The sequence below is a fragment of the Condylura cristata genome, unplaced genomic scaffold, assembly GCF_000260355.1.
Source record: "Condylura cristata isolate star-nosed mole 26May11 unplaced genomic scaffold, ConCri1.0 scaffold00024, whole genome shotgun sequence".
Lineage (NCBI taxonomy): Eukaryota > Metazoa > Chordata > Mammalia > Eulipotyphla > Talpidae > Condylura > Condylura cristata.
In genome coordinates this window covers 16,334,777-16,348,362 of record NW_004567125.1, presented here as the reverse complement: position 1 = coordinate 16,348,362, position 13,586 = coordinate 16,334,777, and the positions used below count along the sequence as shown (strand labels likewise).

Below are 13,586 nucleotides of genomic sequence, written 5' to 3'. Positions count from 1 at the left end.
CCAGTTCCTCTGTGGCATCCTCTCTCTCTCCAGCTCAAAGATCTCTTATATGCTCTATTTGTTTGATATTAATTTATAGTCTTGAATTGTTATATAAATACGTTCATGCTAGAGTTGCATTTTAGATGAGACTTTAATTTGTATGAAAACAGAATCGGTGTCCAGAGTTTAGCCTCTGTTCCCCTCATTACTGCATACCCAATGCTGTACACAATAGATACTTAGGAAATGTTAATTTGTTACTTTATTCTAAAATAAAAAGACATGCTTTATATGAAGTCTTTTGTCATATGATATCTGGTAGTATAGATGCTAAAAATACTAGTAAAATATAAACACACTCTCGTAAGATTTCCACTCTCTACTTATCTGTTATTCTATTAGAAACGTCCCCTCTTCTTCCCACCATTGCCTTTCCTCTTGAAAAACAATAGGTCATTTTTCGTTATAGGAAAAAAAATTCCACTCTGATAAAAGTTCTCTTATTCATAAATCCCTCTCATTTTTCCTCTTTCCTGAATATAACCGTAGGTGCTGGAAGATCTGTTTTGGAGGTTCAAAGAGAAAAGAATCAACAGACCCAAAAGTATATAACAAAAGACGATTTTGTAGTATCCTTCTTTCTTTTTATTGAAAAGGAATCTTTCTATTCTAGCGCAAACAATGTATATTTTACATCATAAAGCAAGATATAATTTACATATTACATTTTTATGAGAACTTTATACCCTAATGTCATTCCCTTTTTTTATTAAGTCACCTCTTTGGGTTTCACTTAACCTGACAAGTACCCTACAAATCAGTATCTCATTTGGGGAGAGTTGGGGCATTGACAGATGTTTAGATGTGTTCATTTGTATCTGGGGATAATGCTTATGTGGAACAGACATAAGCCTTTGTATTTTGGGGTTCTCGGGTCTTTTGCTGACATCCGGCTGAAGAGCCAGAAGTCTTTCTCCAAAGCACATATGAAATGGTATTTTCTCAACATCATTCATTAGAAAAGCAAAACTGAGTGCTTGTAGCATGTGCGTTGTTCTTGTTTCATAATAGATATTGGTGTTGATTCACCAGGTATGAACATTCCTGTGCCTGACTGGCACAGGTTACTCTGTTGTGTTTCAGTCACCATCTGCCCAGGCATAGAGTAGGACTGCACAGTGTCTCCTAGCATTCAGATTAGAAATTCAGATTTTTCTGTGCACAACTAAAAATGAATGTCAAAATGAGAACTTCAAATGACTTTGTCTCACATGGTGCTCTCTCTCTCTCTCTCTCGCATGTATGTTCTCTTTCTTCAAAGATTCCTCCCTTCTTCAGAAAATGTTCTCATGATTTCTGTTCCCTACCTTTTTTAACTCCCTTAGCTCCAAATTCCCAAAATTCATTAATTTCTTGGATTGCACTTATTTCATAACTCAAAGAATTTTTTTTCTATTAGGATAAACTGTTCCTTGGAAACTTAAATCACTGGCAGCAGCTAGTGGGACAAAAGAATAAGTCAAAGGATTCTTTAGGAAGCAAATAATGTGTGTTCAGCTAGCCCACACTATTGTTCAGTAAGAAATAAACTTAAAAGAGAATGAATTCAGTCAAAGAAAGCAGAAGGCACAAGGTGGGCTTCTTTCTTATTACTGAAAGAAATACAGAACTGATATTTGACATACATTTTCAGGTTGGCTATTGATTGAAAAAAATACCATTAGCTCAATCTGATATGTCAAGGGAAGACACAAATGTGTGCTGAAAGTGCATCATAAACCCAGAATTCTTTGCCTGTCACTCAAAGATGGCACATTTGGCCAAAATCATTCTGTAGCTTTTAATCACTGATAACTAACATTATTAGAATCAAGCTGATCAGGATGAAAATATAAGTCAAAATTATGTTCTGTGTGTCTTATTCTTTGGTCAAATGATGTGTTTTAGAGAGGTCTAGAAAGAGAAACTATTGCCAACTATTTCCAAGTCCGGGTGGTAGCATTACCTTACTAGAAAACAAGGCTTCCAGGTGCTGTATCCTTCGTTCTATTAGCATTGAATGTCTTTCCTCCCATGGCTACAAAGTGCTGGACATACAGAGGATACAGGAAAGAATGAAGAAGCAAATGAATAGAGCCTCACAACACCCCTGTGAGGTAGGTAAGTATTGTTAAACCATTTACAAAAAGGTAAACTGAGGCACCACATGGCAATGTGGTTTGGTCAAGTCCACCCGGTGAGTTACAAAAGCATGACTGAAAACAAAGAAAAGGAAACAAAGAAAGCTCCCAGCCCCAGACACTAAGCTTTACTGCAAAATATGAGAAAATAAAAAGAGCCCACAATTGCTTTACAAGGTTTTGGAATTTAGACAAACCTTTAAGTATTCCACTTAAAATGTGCATCTCTCATAGTCCTGTTGAGTGGAAAAGTCAGGCAACTAAATGGCTTTACCTCCTCTTTCTTGGTGTCATTCCCAGGACAGGGAGGACATATCAGGCTCCAAGTCTAAGGACACTTTTATAGCCTCTAATCATTTATTCTTTATTTAAAACCCTAATGGGAAAATAAGATCTGTTCTCCAACAGCTGCCTAACCACTTCTCTATGGCCTTAATGAGAATTGTGTAGAGAAAGAAAGGATCAAGATCCCTAATTAAAAGTCTCACCACTGGAGAGACAAGGATGGTGGTGATAGTGTGAAATTTCTCTTTGATGTGTTTGAGAAACTGCAAACTCCAGCTTTCAAGAATATTATATATATATATAAAATATATAATATATACAGTATATATATAAGTGTGCATCTGACTACCCTTAAGGCACCAAAGAGACATAGGCCATCCGTTTCACAACCCAGTCTGTTAGAGAAATTTCTTTCTCCCTCTCGTGAGTGAAAAATTTTTCTTCTACTCAATAGCCTGTGAAGCAAATCATTCAAAAATAACAAATATCTTTAACTTAAGATGACTGATTATTTGTATGTAGGCAAGGGGTGATGGAATGCTGATATTATCATCAACAGCTTAAACTTAAATCTGTAATTTAGAACTTAGAATTAGCCAAACACAGCTGATCACACATTGAGTCAGACACACCAGTAACCAGATGTTGTAGACAATGTTGTTGTTTTTTTTCCCCAGTAGCTGACCATAACCAACAGAGATGGAGACAATGAGAATGGGAATCGGGTCTGGCACACACTCTTCAGAAAGACTTTGACTTTTCAAACACTCCTAGAGCTTCTGTACAGAGAACTGGAAAGGGTAGGGTAAGGCACGGAGGTTTCAACCAGTCAATGAGGAGACCACAGGCAATTACTCTGAATCTCTCTCTCCATATATATATATATTTTCTTTGGCAGCTGTAAATGTTTTAAAAAACCCATACAATCATGAGGGTGAGTGGGCTGAACCTAACTGAAAGAAGCTCGGAGTATATAAAGCAAAGCGCATGAATAGAAAGGAAAAACAAAATTAACACACACAGAAACAAGTGGTGGTGATATCCCAGAGGGAGGAGGAATATTTGTTAACTAATTTTCATTTTGCTTCCTCTCCTGCTTTTCTCTGCCATGGTCCCAATATTTTAGTTCTGTTTTTGTTTGGTTTTATTTTGTTTTGTTTTGTTTTGTTTTTTTTCCAGCAGATGAAGAAATGACAGAGCAGGATAGGTTTCATATGGTTTTTGATTTCTTCTTAGGCCTGTTTAATTATTTTTTTCCTCAGTTGACTGTTGGCACCTGGTTCCTCTGTAAACTATATTCCTTGGCCTTCAGTCTCAGGTTGGCAATGCTGTTGGCCATGTTGATGCCCTGTGCAGGGCTATTGTTGGCACATGTGGCAGAATAAGTAGCCATGGCGCTGTAGGGACAAAGGAGAGAGCAGGGAGAATAACAGGCATTAGTTTCACAAAGCTGCAAGTCTGTGCCCCAGATGGATGTAATTCTCAGGATGGGGGCAGCAGGGGTGAGTGATTGGACTAGATGGCCTCTAAGGGTTCCTTACAGCTCAGGTTGCCACTGGTCTAAGACACTTGTAAATGGAGGCCAGCGTTTTGAAGGGCAAGGGACAGCATGGAGATTGGAGCAAGGCCTGGGGAGAGGTATTCGCTGGGTTGACTGTGAGTCATGATTCATTTCTGGGGTGAGAGAAGAAAAATTGTTTATGTTGAATAGCAGGTGTTTCATCTGCTGACCAGATAAATAAAACAAAATAATGTTTTATCTCTCTTCCTGTCTACATCACTAGCCTGTGGAGACAGCAAAGAAGAGAAGTAGGCATTTGAAGAGAAACTAAAAGGCATGTGCCATCCTCATTCTAGGTAGCTGACTCTAATTCTAACACATTTTAGATAATCAATAAATACCATTATAATTCAGTTAGAGAATCAGTTTAACAACCAAAGATAATTTCTCTGCCATTCTTGTTTCACTAGCTGATAGGACTGAGAAGAGTTGGATCAAGAGGCACTCACTCCAGTGTGCCTTGTCTGTTTAACTTCTCTTTAAAATGTACTTGAGAAGCTCACACTGTCTTTTTGTTCCATTGTTTTGGAAATGTTAAATTTCCTGAACAAACTATCAACTGCTTCAGTTTCAGGATTCCTGGTAGCAGAGAACTCTTTCTTATTGTCTTCATTGCTTAACCTAAATTTGCTTTGTTTGTCAGGGATTGTATGTAATTAAGACCTAGGATGAAACTATGTGGACATTTGTAAATGGTGGTTTTCTGCTTGTTGAATTGCTAAATTTCTTTTAAAGGAAAAGATTTGGAGGCTAATTATCCATTACTTTATACTAAGCAGTTAAAAGAGAACTAATTGTATTTAAATTAAAATGCTTCTAGTTGTTTCTAAGATTAACAAAATCCCTTTCAACTTTCCACTGAAGGCAGGAATGAAATAGTTATAAGTGGAATGACATGTGCTGTTCTGTTGCCTGCATTCCAGTGGAATTTTGTCAGCCACACCGGAGTGGTTCTGGGGATCAAGTGAAAAGACCATAAATAGAGAAAACTAAAAATTCACAAATAGGGAGACTACATTATTAATGCTTATTTGGGACACCACCTAGTCAAAATGCACAATAGCCTATTCCACCTTAATTACTATCAATTAATTTGGGAAAATTAGGTTAAAAAATATAATTAGTCCGAATTGCTAAATCTTTCTGGAAACACTTATCCTGATCATTAAATCTTCTTAGTACTTGTATACGTGTGTGTAAGTATATGAGTAAGTGAGTGAGTGTGTGTGTGTGTGTGCGCACGTGTGTGTTTTTTGGCAGAAGGAGGAAGATTCAGGATGGTTCCCCCCCAAATTCAAAGTTCTGTATATTTCATTTTCACCTGCTTCACTCTTACTCATCCTTGGGTAGACCATCTTAACTTTCTCCATGAAGTCGTGTTCTCTTACATACAGCACTTCATATTTTTTCTTCTAAGTACATTTTCAATTCCTTAACTATACATTCTATAGACCAGAGATCACATCTATCTTTGCCTTGATCACTATTGTATTACTAAGTAAAGCTAACACCACCACACCCAGTGCATATTTGGCATTCAAGAAAGAATTTAATGAATAGATAAATAACAGAATATCTAGATGTAGTATGATTAAACTGATTCCTGCTTGATATGTTGTTTTCTGTCATCTTGCTGTAATGATTTTTGAATAATACTTTATTTTTAGGAATTAGTCCTTGTTAATTTTATTTAATGAAACAAACAAAATCTGAAGAAACACAACAAGAGGAGGGGCTGATGACTGCATGCTTCTAAATCTAGCAAAGATATGTTTTAACCAAAAAAAAAAAAAGGAACAAATATTAGTACAGTTTACACTTAGAGAATAAGCTTGTACTTCTATTGCTGTCTACAAAGAGATACAAGCAGAAAAGGAGCCCCAAGTTATAGAAGATTTCAGTTAGGAGTGAAATAAATGAACAGAATAACTCACTAAGGTGGGATGTTATTATTTAAATATACCTAGAAATTTCATTCATTTTTAAATGACAGATGTGATCATTTAATACCCATATGAATTGCATGCTTCCATCAAGACCTTACCAGAAATATATGCAAATCCATAAATCTTACATTCAAGAAATTTCTAGGATGTGCTGAAACCTGAGATTTCAATTATGTCAAAAATCTAAGTTGCTGAGAAAAGAGGTGAGTGGATTTGGGAAACATATGTAGGTTATAGATTGTGAAACTAAGGCAGTTTTTCTGTGACAGAACTAGGTTATAAAGATGGAGGAGTTGGTATTGTAAGTTACTTGTATCTTTTAAGTTATCTTTATTTTTTGCATCATTTTATTAAGGTAAAGCTAGTTTATATCATTGTATCTTTGGGGGCTACAGGTTTAAACTTCTACAAATGTATACTTCCACACCATGCCAAATAATAGTGCCCCAATTAAGAATAAATTAAATGGCCTCTGAAAAACTGGTCTAAACCTTCAAGAATATGAAGAAAAAAATGATCTGATGGCAAATCATAAATTGTCATGAAATATTGTGCTTTTAAGTATTTGATTCTAATTTTTTTTGAGGGATATGGTTTCCAGTTTTTGAGATTCTGGAAAAACAAGAGATCCTTTTGTGATGATCAGAGGTGGGTATGATGCATTTTCTTTAGCAGACAAGGGGACCAGTATCTCGGGGGTTCTATTTGTTTACCGAAGAGTTTGTTGCTATTTTGCTATTTTCTAGAAATGTCTACTATGGCAGCAACTTCTATTTTATCTATTATATAACCATTTTTTCTGTATTTACTCCATATTTTACTAATTCTATCACCTGATACTCTAGTCTGAAGACTCACCTATGATAACACATTTTTTGGAAACACTGAATTTTTTTCTCTGATGCAGGCCAGACATTAACATCCCAGATAAGATGAATGTTGATTCACTTTCCATCTCAAAGCCAAATTAACGGAAGATACAGTTATATTTTACAGAAGAGACTGAAGTTTTCATGAGGGCACTCTCCCTTAAATCACAACCTGTGTTTCCAGAGCTGAGAACAACACTATTGTCCAGCTGTATTGTGATGCTATTATAAAGACACCACTGTATTCATGAAGTTGGGATAATGCCTTGTAACTCATCCTCACATTAATGGTGTATGAAGATAAAAATGCAGGTGGTATTAATAAATGAATTTTGTAATTCCATAGGAGTTTCACACAGGATATAATATCTTCACTGATAAATGCTTGAGAAAATTAAAAACTTAAAAATTGATCTCAATCAAATTATAGAGTCATTCAAACCATGTAGAAGAATCTCTCCTATGTAAGGTTAAGCTGCCTGAGATAAAAAGGTGAGATTTAAACAAAGTGGTTGGTGCAGATGAAGCACATGATAACACCAAATACCTGCTTACCACCAGCATTACATGTTCATAAGAACTAGGACAAAAAGGATAAAAGAAGAGCCTTCATTTCATATCCTTTTAACATACATGTGGGATATACAACCCCATAAGTAGTGGCTAGAATGATAGTCTGCACCTTTATTGAGGATTTTCCATTCTGTTTTCCCTCCCAATGTTTTATGTGGGTCCAGCCTCTACATCTGAGCTAGGAATGCCATATAGGCAAATAGCAAACAGTCCTTTGACACACCACTGGCGAGGAAGACTCGTTACAGGTCAGAAAAAGAGAGAATTAATGAGTGGGTGCTCGAAGAGTGACTTAGTCATGCTTTAAAAATGGTATTAATGAGTAACTTGGAGAGGACCCACTACCTAAAGTGACAACAGATGCGAAACAGCTTTGAGTGGCTGCCAGTCTGAAAGACTGTCCGTGACCACCTGCTTTCTATGTCATCAAAATGTCTAAAGCTCTGTGTTGAGAAAAGATCACACTGAAATGTTTTCTCACAAGTCAGAAGCCAATAAAGGTATTTAGCTGTTCTCGATCAATTTTATAGGGTCATTCAAATCATGTATAAGAATCTCTCTCTCCTATATAGGGTTAAGCTTCCTGGGATAAAAGGTGAAATTGAAACAACATGATTGGTGTGATTAAGCACATGATAACACCAAACACCTGCTTACCAACACCCAGAGATCCTGTCCATCTGTCTTGACTTCTCAGTAAGGACCACTGATTCCTCTAACAGGAAGTAGGCATGAACTGAGAATAGTCGCTGGATTCACAGGGTTTGGTAAAGGCACCACTGTGAGTGTTTAGGAAGGTAAATTTCTTTGTGTCTGGGAATAAGCACACTGCTGAATAAAGACCACTGAGGAGTTAGAGATGAAAAAGACATGTCTGTGTCCCATCTGTTGACTCAGCAAATCTTCACTGGGACTTGCACAGGGCTGACACATTTAAGTGAGCTTGAGATTTTGTCATCTCCTTATTTGGAGATTCCTAACAGATGGAGCTCAGCCATCGAAGCAGAATGTTAGCCACCAGCAGGGTGAGAGTTCTGTTTTCACTAGGGACAAAATATTTTTGCTCATTTTAACCTACCCTGAAAGATTGTGAAGAAGAATGTGTTAAAACAATGGCCAAGGCCAAGCACCAAGGAAGTATAGCTAATACTATACATGGTATGATTTTAAAGTCAGGAAATCTACAGACAACCCCTGCCCTCCTCCCCTGCTTTCTAATCATCCACAGTATAAGCCCCACAAATCACTATAACTTTGGGCTGGAACTGGGAGTGGATGAGGGGAGTAACAGCTGATTAGGTTTTCAACATTAAATTTGTTTATTATTTGGCTCTTTTGGAACAAAGATGACGAACTGTTGAAAATATATCTCCAAAGACAAATCTGTCAAGCCCAAGAAGTCTGTATATCTTTCTGGGATCCTAGGCTTTCACCAGACAGGGATTTCTCCAAAGCTATATAGCTTGAATGCTCATGACTTTGTGATGTGTAGAGATAGGGAGACCATCACTCTGGATTGTTCTTTTGTCCAAGCAAGAATAACGGAAGTATGCCAGCTTCATTTAAGAAAATTCAATATGAGTGTTTCTCTGGAAAGATACTATTTAAGAGAGGTAGAGCGATCCGAGAAATCCTTTGGAAGTGAACTTTTATGATTGAAATCATCCTTTCTATTTTCTGTTTTTAAAATTCACAAGGTATTTTTTTTTTTAATGCGTGTGAACCCTGAAAGTGCACACATTTGACACTCATTGCATTGGTAAGCCTTAGTTTGCACTGCAAACTAGTATGATCTCCTGCTCTTTGAAAACTTTCTTTCAAGAAATATTTTTTTAAAACAAAGGCTTGCATTTGGCTATTGTCTAAAAGGCTTTTGTGTTTCTTATTGAAATGAAACTTGATAACAAATAGATTGCAAATGTCCCACTGAAATAGGCAGTAGGGACACTATTGCTAATGCAACCTTAGATCCAAAGCTACAGAAGAAACTGATGATCCAACTGGACTGATGAGCAACAGGAAGCAGGATAAGAACAAAGTTATTCAGACCTTTGCCCAAAACCCTACGACCATCTAAAGCTTTACTATTCCAAATATATAGCCAGTGTCAGCGGCATCAGCATCACCTGGGAGCATTAGAGACCCAGACGCCAGCCCCTGCCAGGCTTATGAAGTCCTAGCCTGCAATGTAACAAGATCCCAGGTGATTCATATCCACAATAATCTTGGAGGAGTCCTGCTCTCCTATCAGACTACCCTCAACTTTATGGACTCATTTCTGGCAGCTCTGGTGCCTCACTGCTTCCATTTCTAGGACTGCAGGCCCACTTTCTGGAACACACTTAATCCCACTTACACCCTGCCCCCAGCAGCCACCCTTTCCCCCTCTGACAAGTTACCTTTTCAGTGTCTTCCGTTAGAATCCGTTATGAAGCCCCTCGTGTAAACAACATCTTGGGAGGGACGAGGATCTATTTTTGAAAGTGTGAAAGGGAGAAATGAGCCAAATGCGTTCAGCAGATGTCAGGCAGCACCGTGACCACGACCAAATGAGGGGAGGAGGAGATGGAGGGGAGGAAAATTGTGGACAGGGCTGGCTGGCCTCTCTTTCATTTGTCATTAGTTTTCTTGGGAGCCCAGCCCTCCCTCTGGAAATGTGGAAAGAGTGAGACCATTTTCTAGCTCTCTCTACTAGACAAGGATGTCTCTGGGGAAAAGTTTCTTAACTACTTCATCTAAAAGAACAGTCAAAAGTGCAGGACTTGGTTAAACATCACAAACCCAAGTGGCAAAATACCACATGATAAGTGAATTTTAATAAAGCTGGTGCTTGGGTGTGCTTTTTCTTTTGCATAAGGGGCTAAGCGGTGGTATGCATACCAACAGCAAGCATTGTGTAGGTGGCTTCAAGCAGTCAAGAAGATACCTGCCAGCCAGAAGTGTCCTGTGACGGAATGCTTTTCTCCTTCGGGTGACTCCCTCTCTGCCTGACATCATCAACTCTAACATGTTCCTGGTAATGAACAAGGTCATGATGTGCTAAAAATAGATTGAGCTGTATATCCCAGCTTATGCCTGTCCTAATATAATTTTAATAGCACTCCTTTTCACTCTCAAACATGTCCCAGCTTAAATACAAATTAAACCACTACCACTCCAGATATAAAAGACTCCCAGGAATAAATATATTGGCTATTTCCCATCCCATATTTCTGTTCACATGCACACAATTGCTTTGGTCTTGGGTCTTCCTCTCTTTCTAGCACACAGCTATAAAGTCAGCGAACTGACTTTGGTGGCAACACTGTCTGCTCTCTTTCCCTGGGTTGCATGGCCAAGCTATTTCGGTCATCCCAAGGAGATGGGATACCCAGGTAGCCCAGAATTTGGGCCTCAACATCAAGTAAGCTCTTCTGACCTGAGACAGACCCTGAATCAAAACTATACTTACACAATCTGTCAGTCATACCCTTTTCACTACTCTCAATATGACGTAGGGTTTAATTTGAATGGAGATTATGTGCTTAGTATGTTGGACTGAAGCAGGGGTCATGAGCACTGGGTCTAATTCTGCTTGCTGAAGGCTTAAACTTGAGCAAATGTTTAGTTTCTTCTTTGGAACCACAGTAAGGACAGAGCTACCACACAGGAATATTCCAAGGATTAACCAAGCCAAATGCCTTTTAATGAATGTCACATGTGAGATAACTAACTTGACATGATAGTACCAACATAGAGAGTTAATTTTCCATAACACAAACGGGCTATCATTTCCTTCACTTTTCATCACTTGAGCTTCTTTTATATTTTTTCAACAAGACTTATATTTCCTACCAACCTTCAAAACACAAAATGAAAATGTATTTTGGTTCTACAGACAGCAAAAAATCTCCACAGACTAGAATAACTGCCAATTTTAGAAGTTAATCAATATAAACACTTCTATCAACATTGGGTCAAAAACATTACTGATTAAGTAACTGCTTTAAACCATCATCTTTCTGTTTATATCTGCAGATTAATTTATTCTTCAAACAGAATATGAACAATCAGATTCTATGAAATTGCTTTATTATTACAAATCTGTACCTAAGAAATAAATGATATAAAAGTATACTATGAAATGCATAAAAGTCCTAGATTATAGGATTTTAAGTGAAAAGAGCAGATTACAAAATAATATGTACACTACATCTATACTATATAAAATAGTAAACCCTAATTGTAAAAATTAACAAACTAGTTGTTTCCAGATGATGGAATTATCAATATTTTAAGAGATATAGCTCGTCTACATAATCTTTCAAATTAAAGTACAACATTTCCCCAAAAGGCACACACAAATTGTATGTTCATGATTTCACTTAAATGTCCATAGACAAAATATATGTCATGCAGCCACTGAGGCTTGTACTTTGCCAAGATCCAAATACGCTAACCCAAAATGAATTCAGGAAGGATTAATCCCCACTCATACAGTGTCCTGCCCGCAGTCTGTTACTGTTCAGGATCATGTGATAGTCATCTGGATTGTTTAGAGCAGGTGTGAAAAATCCCTAACTAGGACCCAGGCAGAAAAAGAAGTAAGGTTTCCTGCTTGTGTCCAAATGCAAACCAGAGACCTATAAACATCGAAATTTGAACAATATCTATTTCCAAAGCATCTACTCGGCCTGTGAACTTATATTTCTCAGAGAAACAAAGCAGTCTTCATTATATCAAAATTTGAACGAATATGTAATTTCACAAAGGTCTTCAAAATATGTTTTCAGTAACTTCTATGGGAGAAGAGTCTAAGTTTTAACTAGCACACACAGGGTCGTCTTTTCAAAAAAAGGCATTCTATGTCTGAGGGCAATAGAAATTTCCAGTTTCCTATGTATGGAGTCTCTATGAACTAAAACAAAACAATGCAAGTTATTGTCACAATGGAGGGATTTACAAGAAATTTTCAAATGCATTTCTGGGATTTCTTTTAAGGAACAGATGTGTACTAAACAGAAAAATAAAAACATATTGGCGAACACTTTGGCTTTGATAGAGTGATCAGCTTTGAAGATAATTTGTTTTCACAAATGTGCCATTTCACATCAAGAGCCCAGCTTTAGCTGGGAGGAGATCTCAGATTCATTTTAAATTTCTCCTTAAACCATCAATTAGCCTTCACAATAAAGAAGTAAACAAAACATTGTAGATGAATTGGTGAATGTTACTTCCACTACTGAAATCAGCCAACGAGAACACAGAGCCTTGATCTGGTTTCTCAGAGGACTCAGATTTAAGTTCAATGAAAGAGACTTCAGATTGGAAACAACATGGTAGGCACTGTTTCTCAGCTTCCCTCAAGCATTAACTTACATTTTCTGAACAGCACAGTAAATTGAGGTTAAAAACTTGTCCAAGAGATTGAAATAATACTCTGTTATGTGCATCTTTAAAATTTTTCATCTTTCTAATATAAAATTAACTGTAAATTATATATTCTTTTCATATTAAAAAAAAAAAGCCCATATAAACAAGCTGATCTCCAAAGAAACCTTCAGAGTACTAGATAAGAATTAGCAATAGAACAGGAACGTATTTTGAATCACAAGACTTCCCTACCTACTGACAAAGAAATTGATCAAATAATCTTGAGTTTTCCTTCCTTTTCTCCCTCCCTCCCTTCCTTCCTCCCTTCCCCCTTCCTTCCCCCTTCCTTCCTTCCTACCTCCTGCATTCCTTCTTTTCTTTTAGCTCAAAATCAGCTTTACTGTGAAGTTGGCCTTGGGTCCTACACTGAGAGCCCTACAAATGAAATTCCTACTTGAACGTAAAAAAAAATAAAAAAGAAATCTTTCTCAAATTTGGAAATGGAAGAAAGTTTTGTTCCAGAATGGGTGCAAGAGGGACTCTGGGCATAGCTTAATGATCTTTCATTTTAGATTCCTCCCCATCTTTGAAGCCTTTGCAAGTGTTCCTGAGTCCAAGAGGAGCTTGCTGGCAGCCTGCCCCTCTCTCTTCAGCCCCAAACCCTGCTCCTGGGGCAACTAGTAATCTCCTGTGAAAATCGGGAGATGTCAGCAAGTTGAATGTCTCTGAAGAGGTTAACCCAGTGAGAAGTGTCAGCCAGCTGCACAGGCAGCTTTGAGTGTGACCGACCGCTGAGAAACATGTGGAAGTGGAGCAAGGGAGAGTGGGGCCAGTCATT

General features: G+C 37.6%; 1 protein-coding gene across 2 annotated transcripts in view; it reads right to left on the bottom strand.

The window, feature by feature from the left end:
* Positions 1-661: 661 nt before the first annotated feature.
* Positions 662-13,586, bottom strand: part of PRRX1 (paired related homeobox 1) — a 69,327-nt gene continuing 56,402 nt past the window's right edge. Inside the window, exons 4-5 of one of the 2 annotated variants that reach the window (XM_004688473.2) lie at positions 9,796-9,867; positions 3,697-3,844 (exon numbers count right to left, since the gene is read on the bottom strand). In XM_004688473.2, coding sequence (XP_004688530.1) covers positions 9,813-9,867 — 55 coding nt within the window. In that variant the 3' untranslated portion in view covers positions 3,697-3,844; positions 9,796-9,812. Of the gene's footprint in view, positions 3,845-9,795; positions 9,868-13,586 lie in introns of both variants that reach the window. The other variant, XM_004688472.2, reaches the window with a different exon arrangement.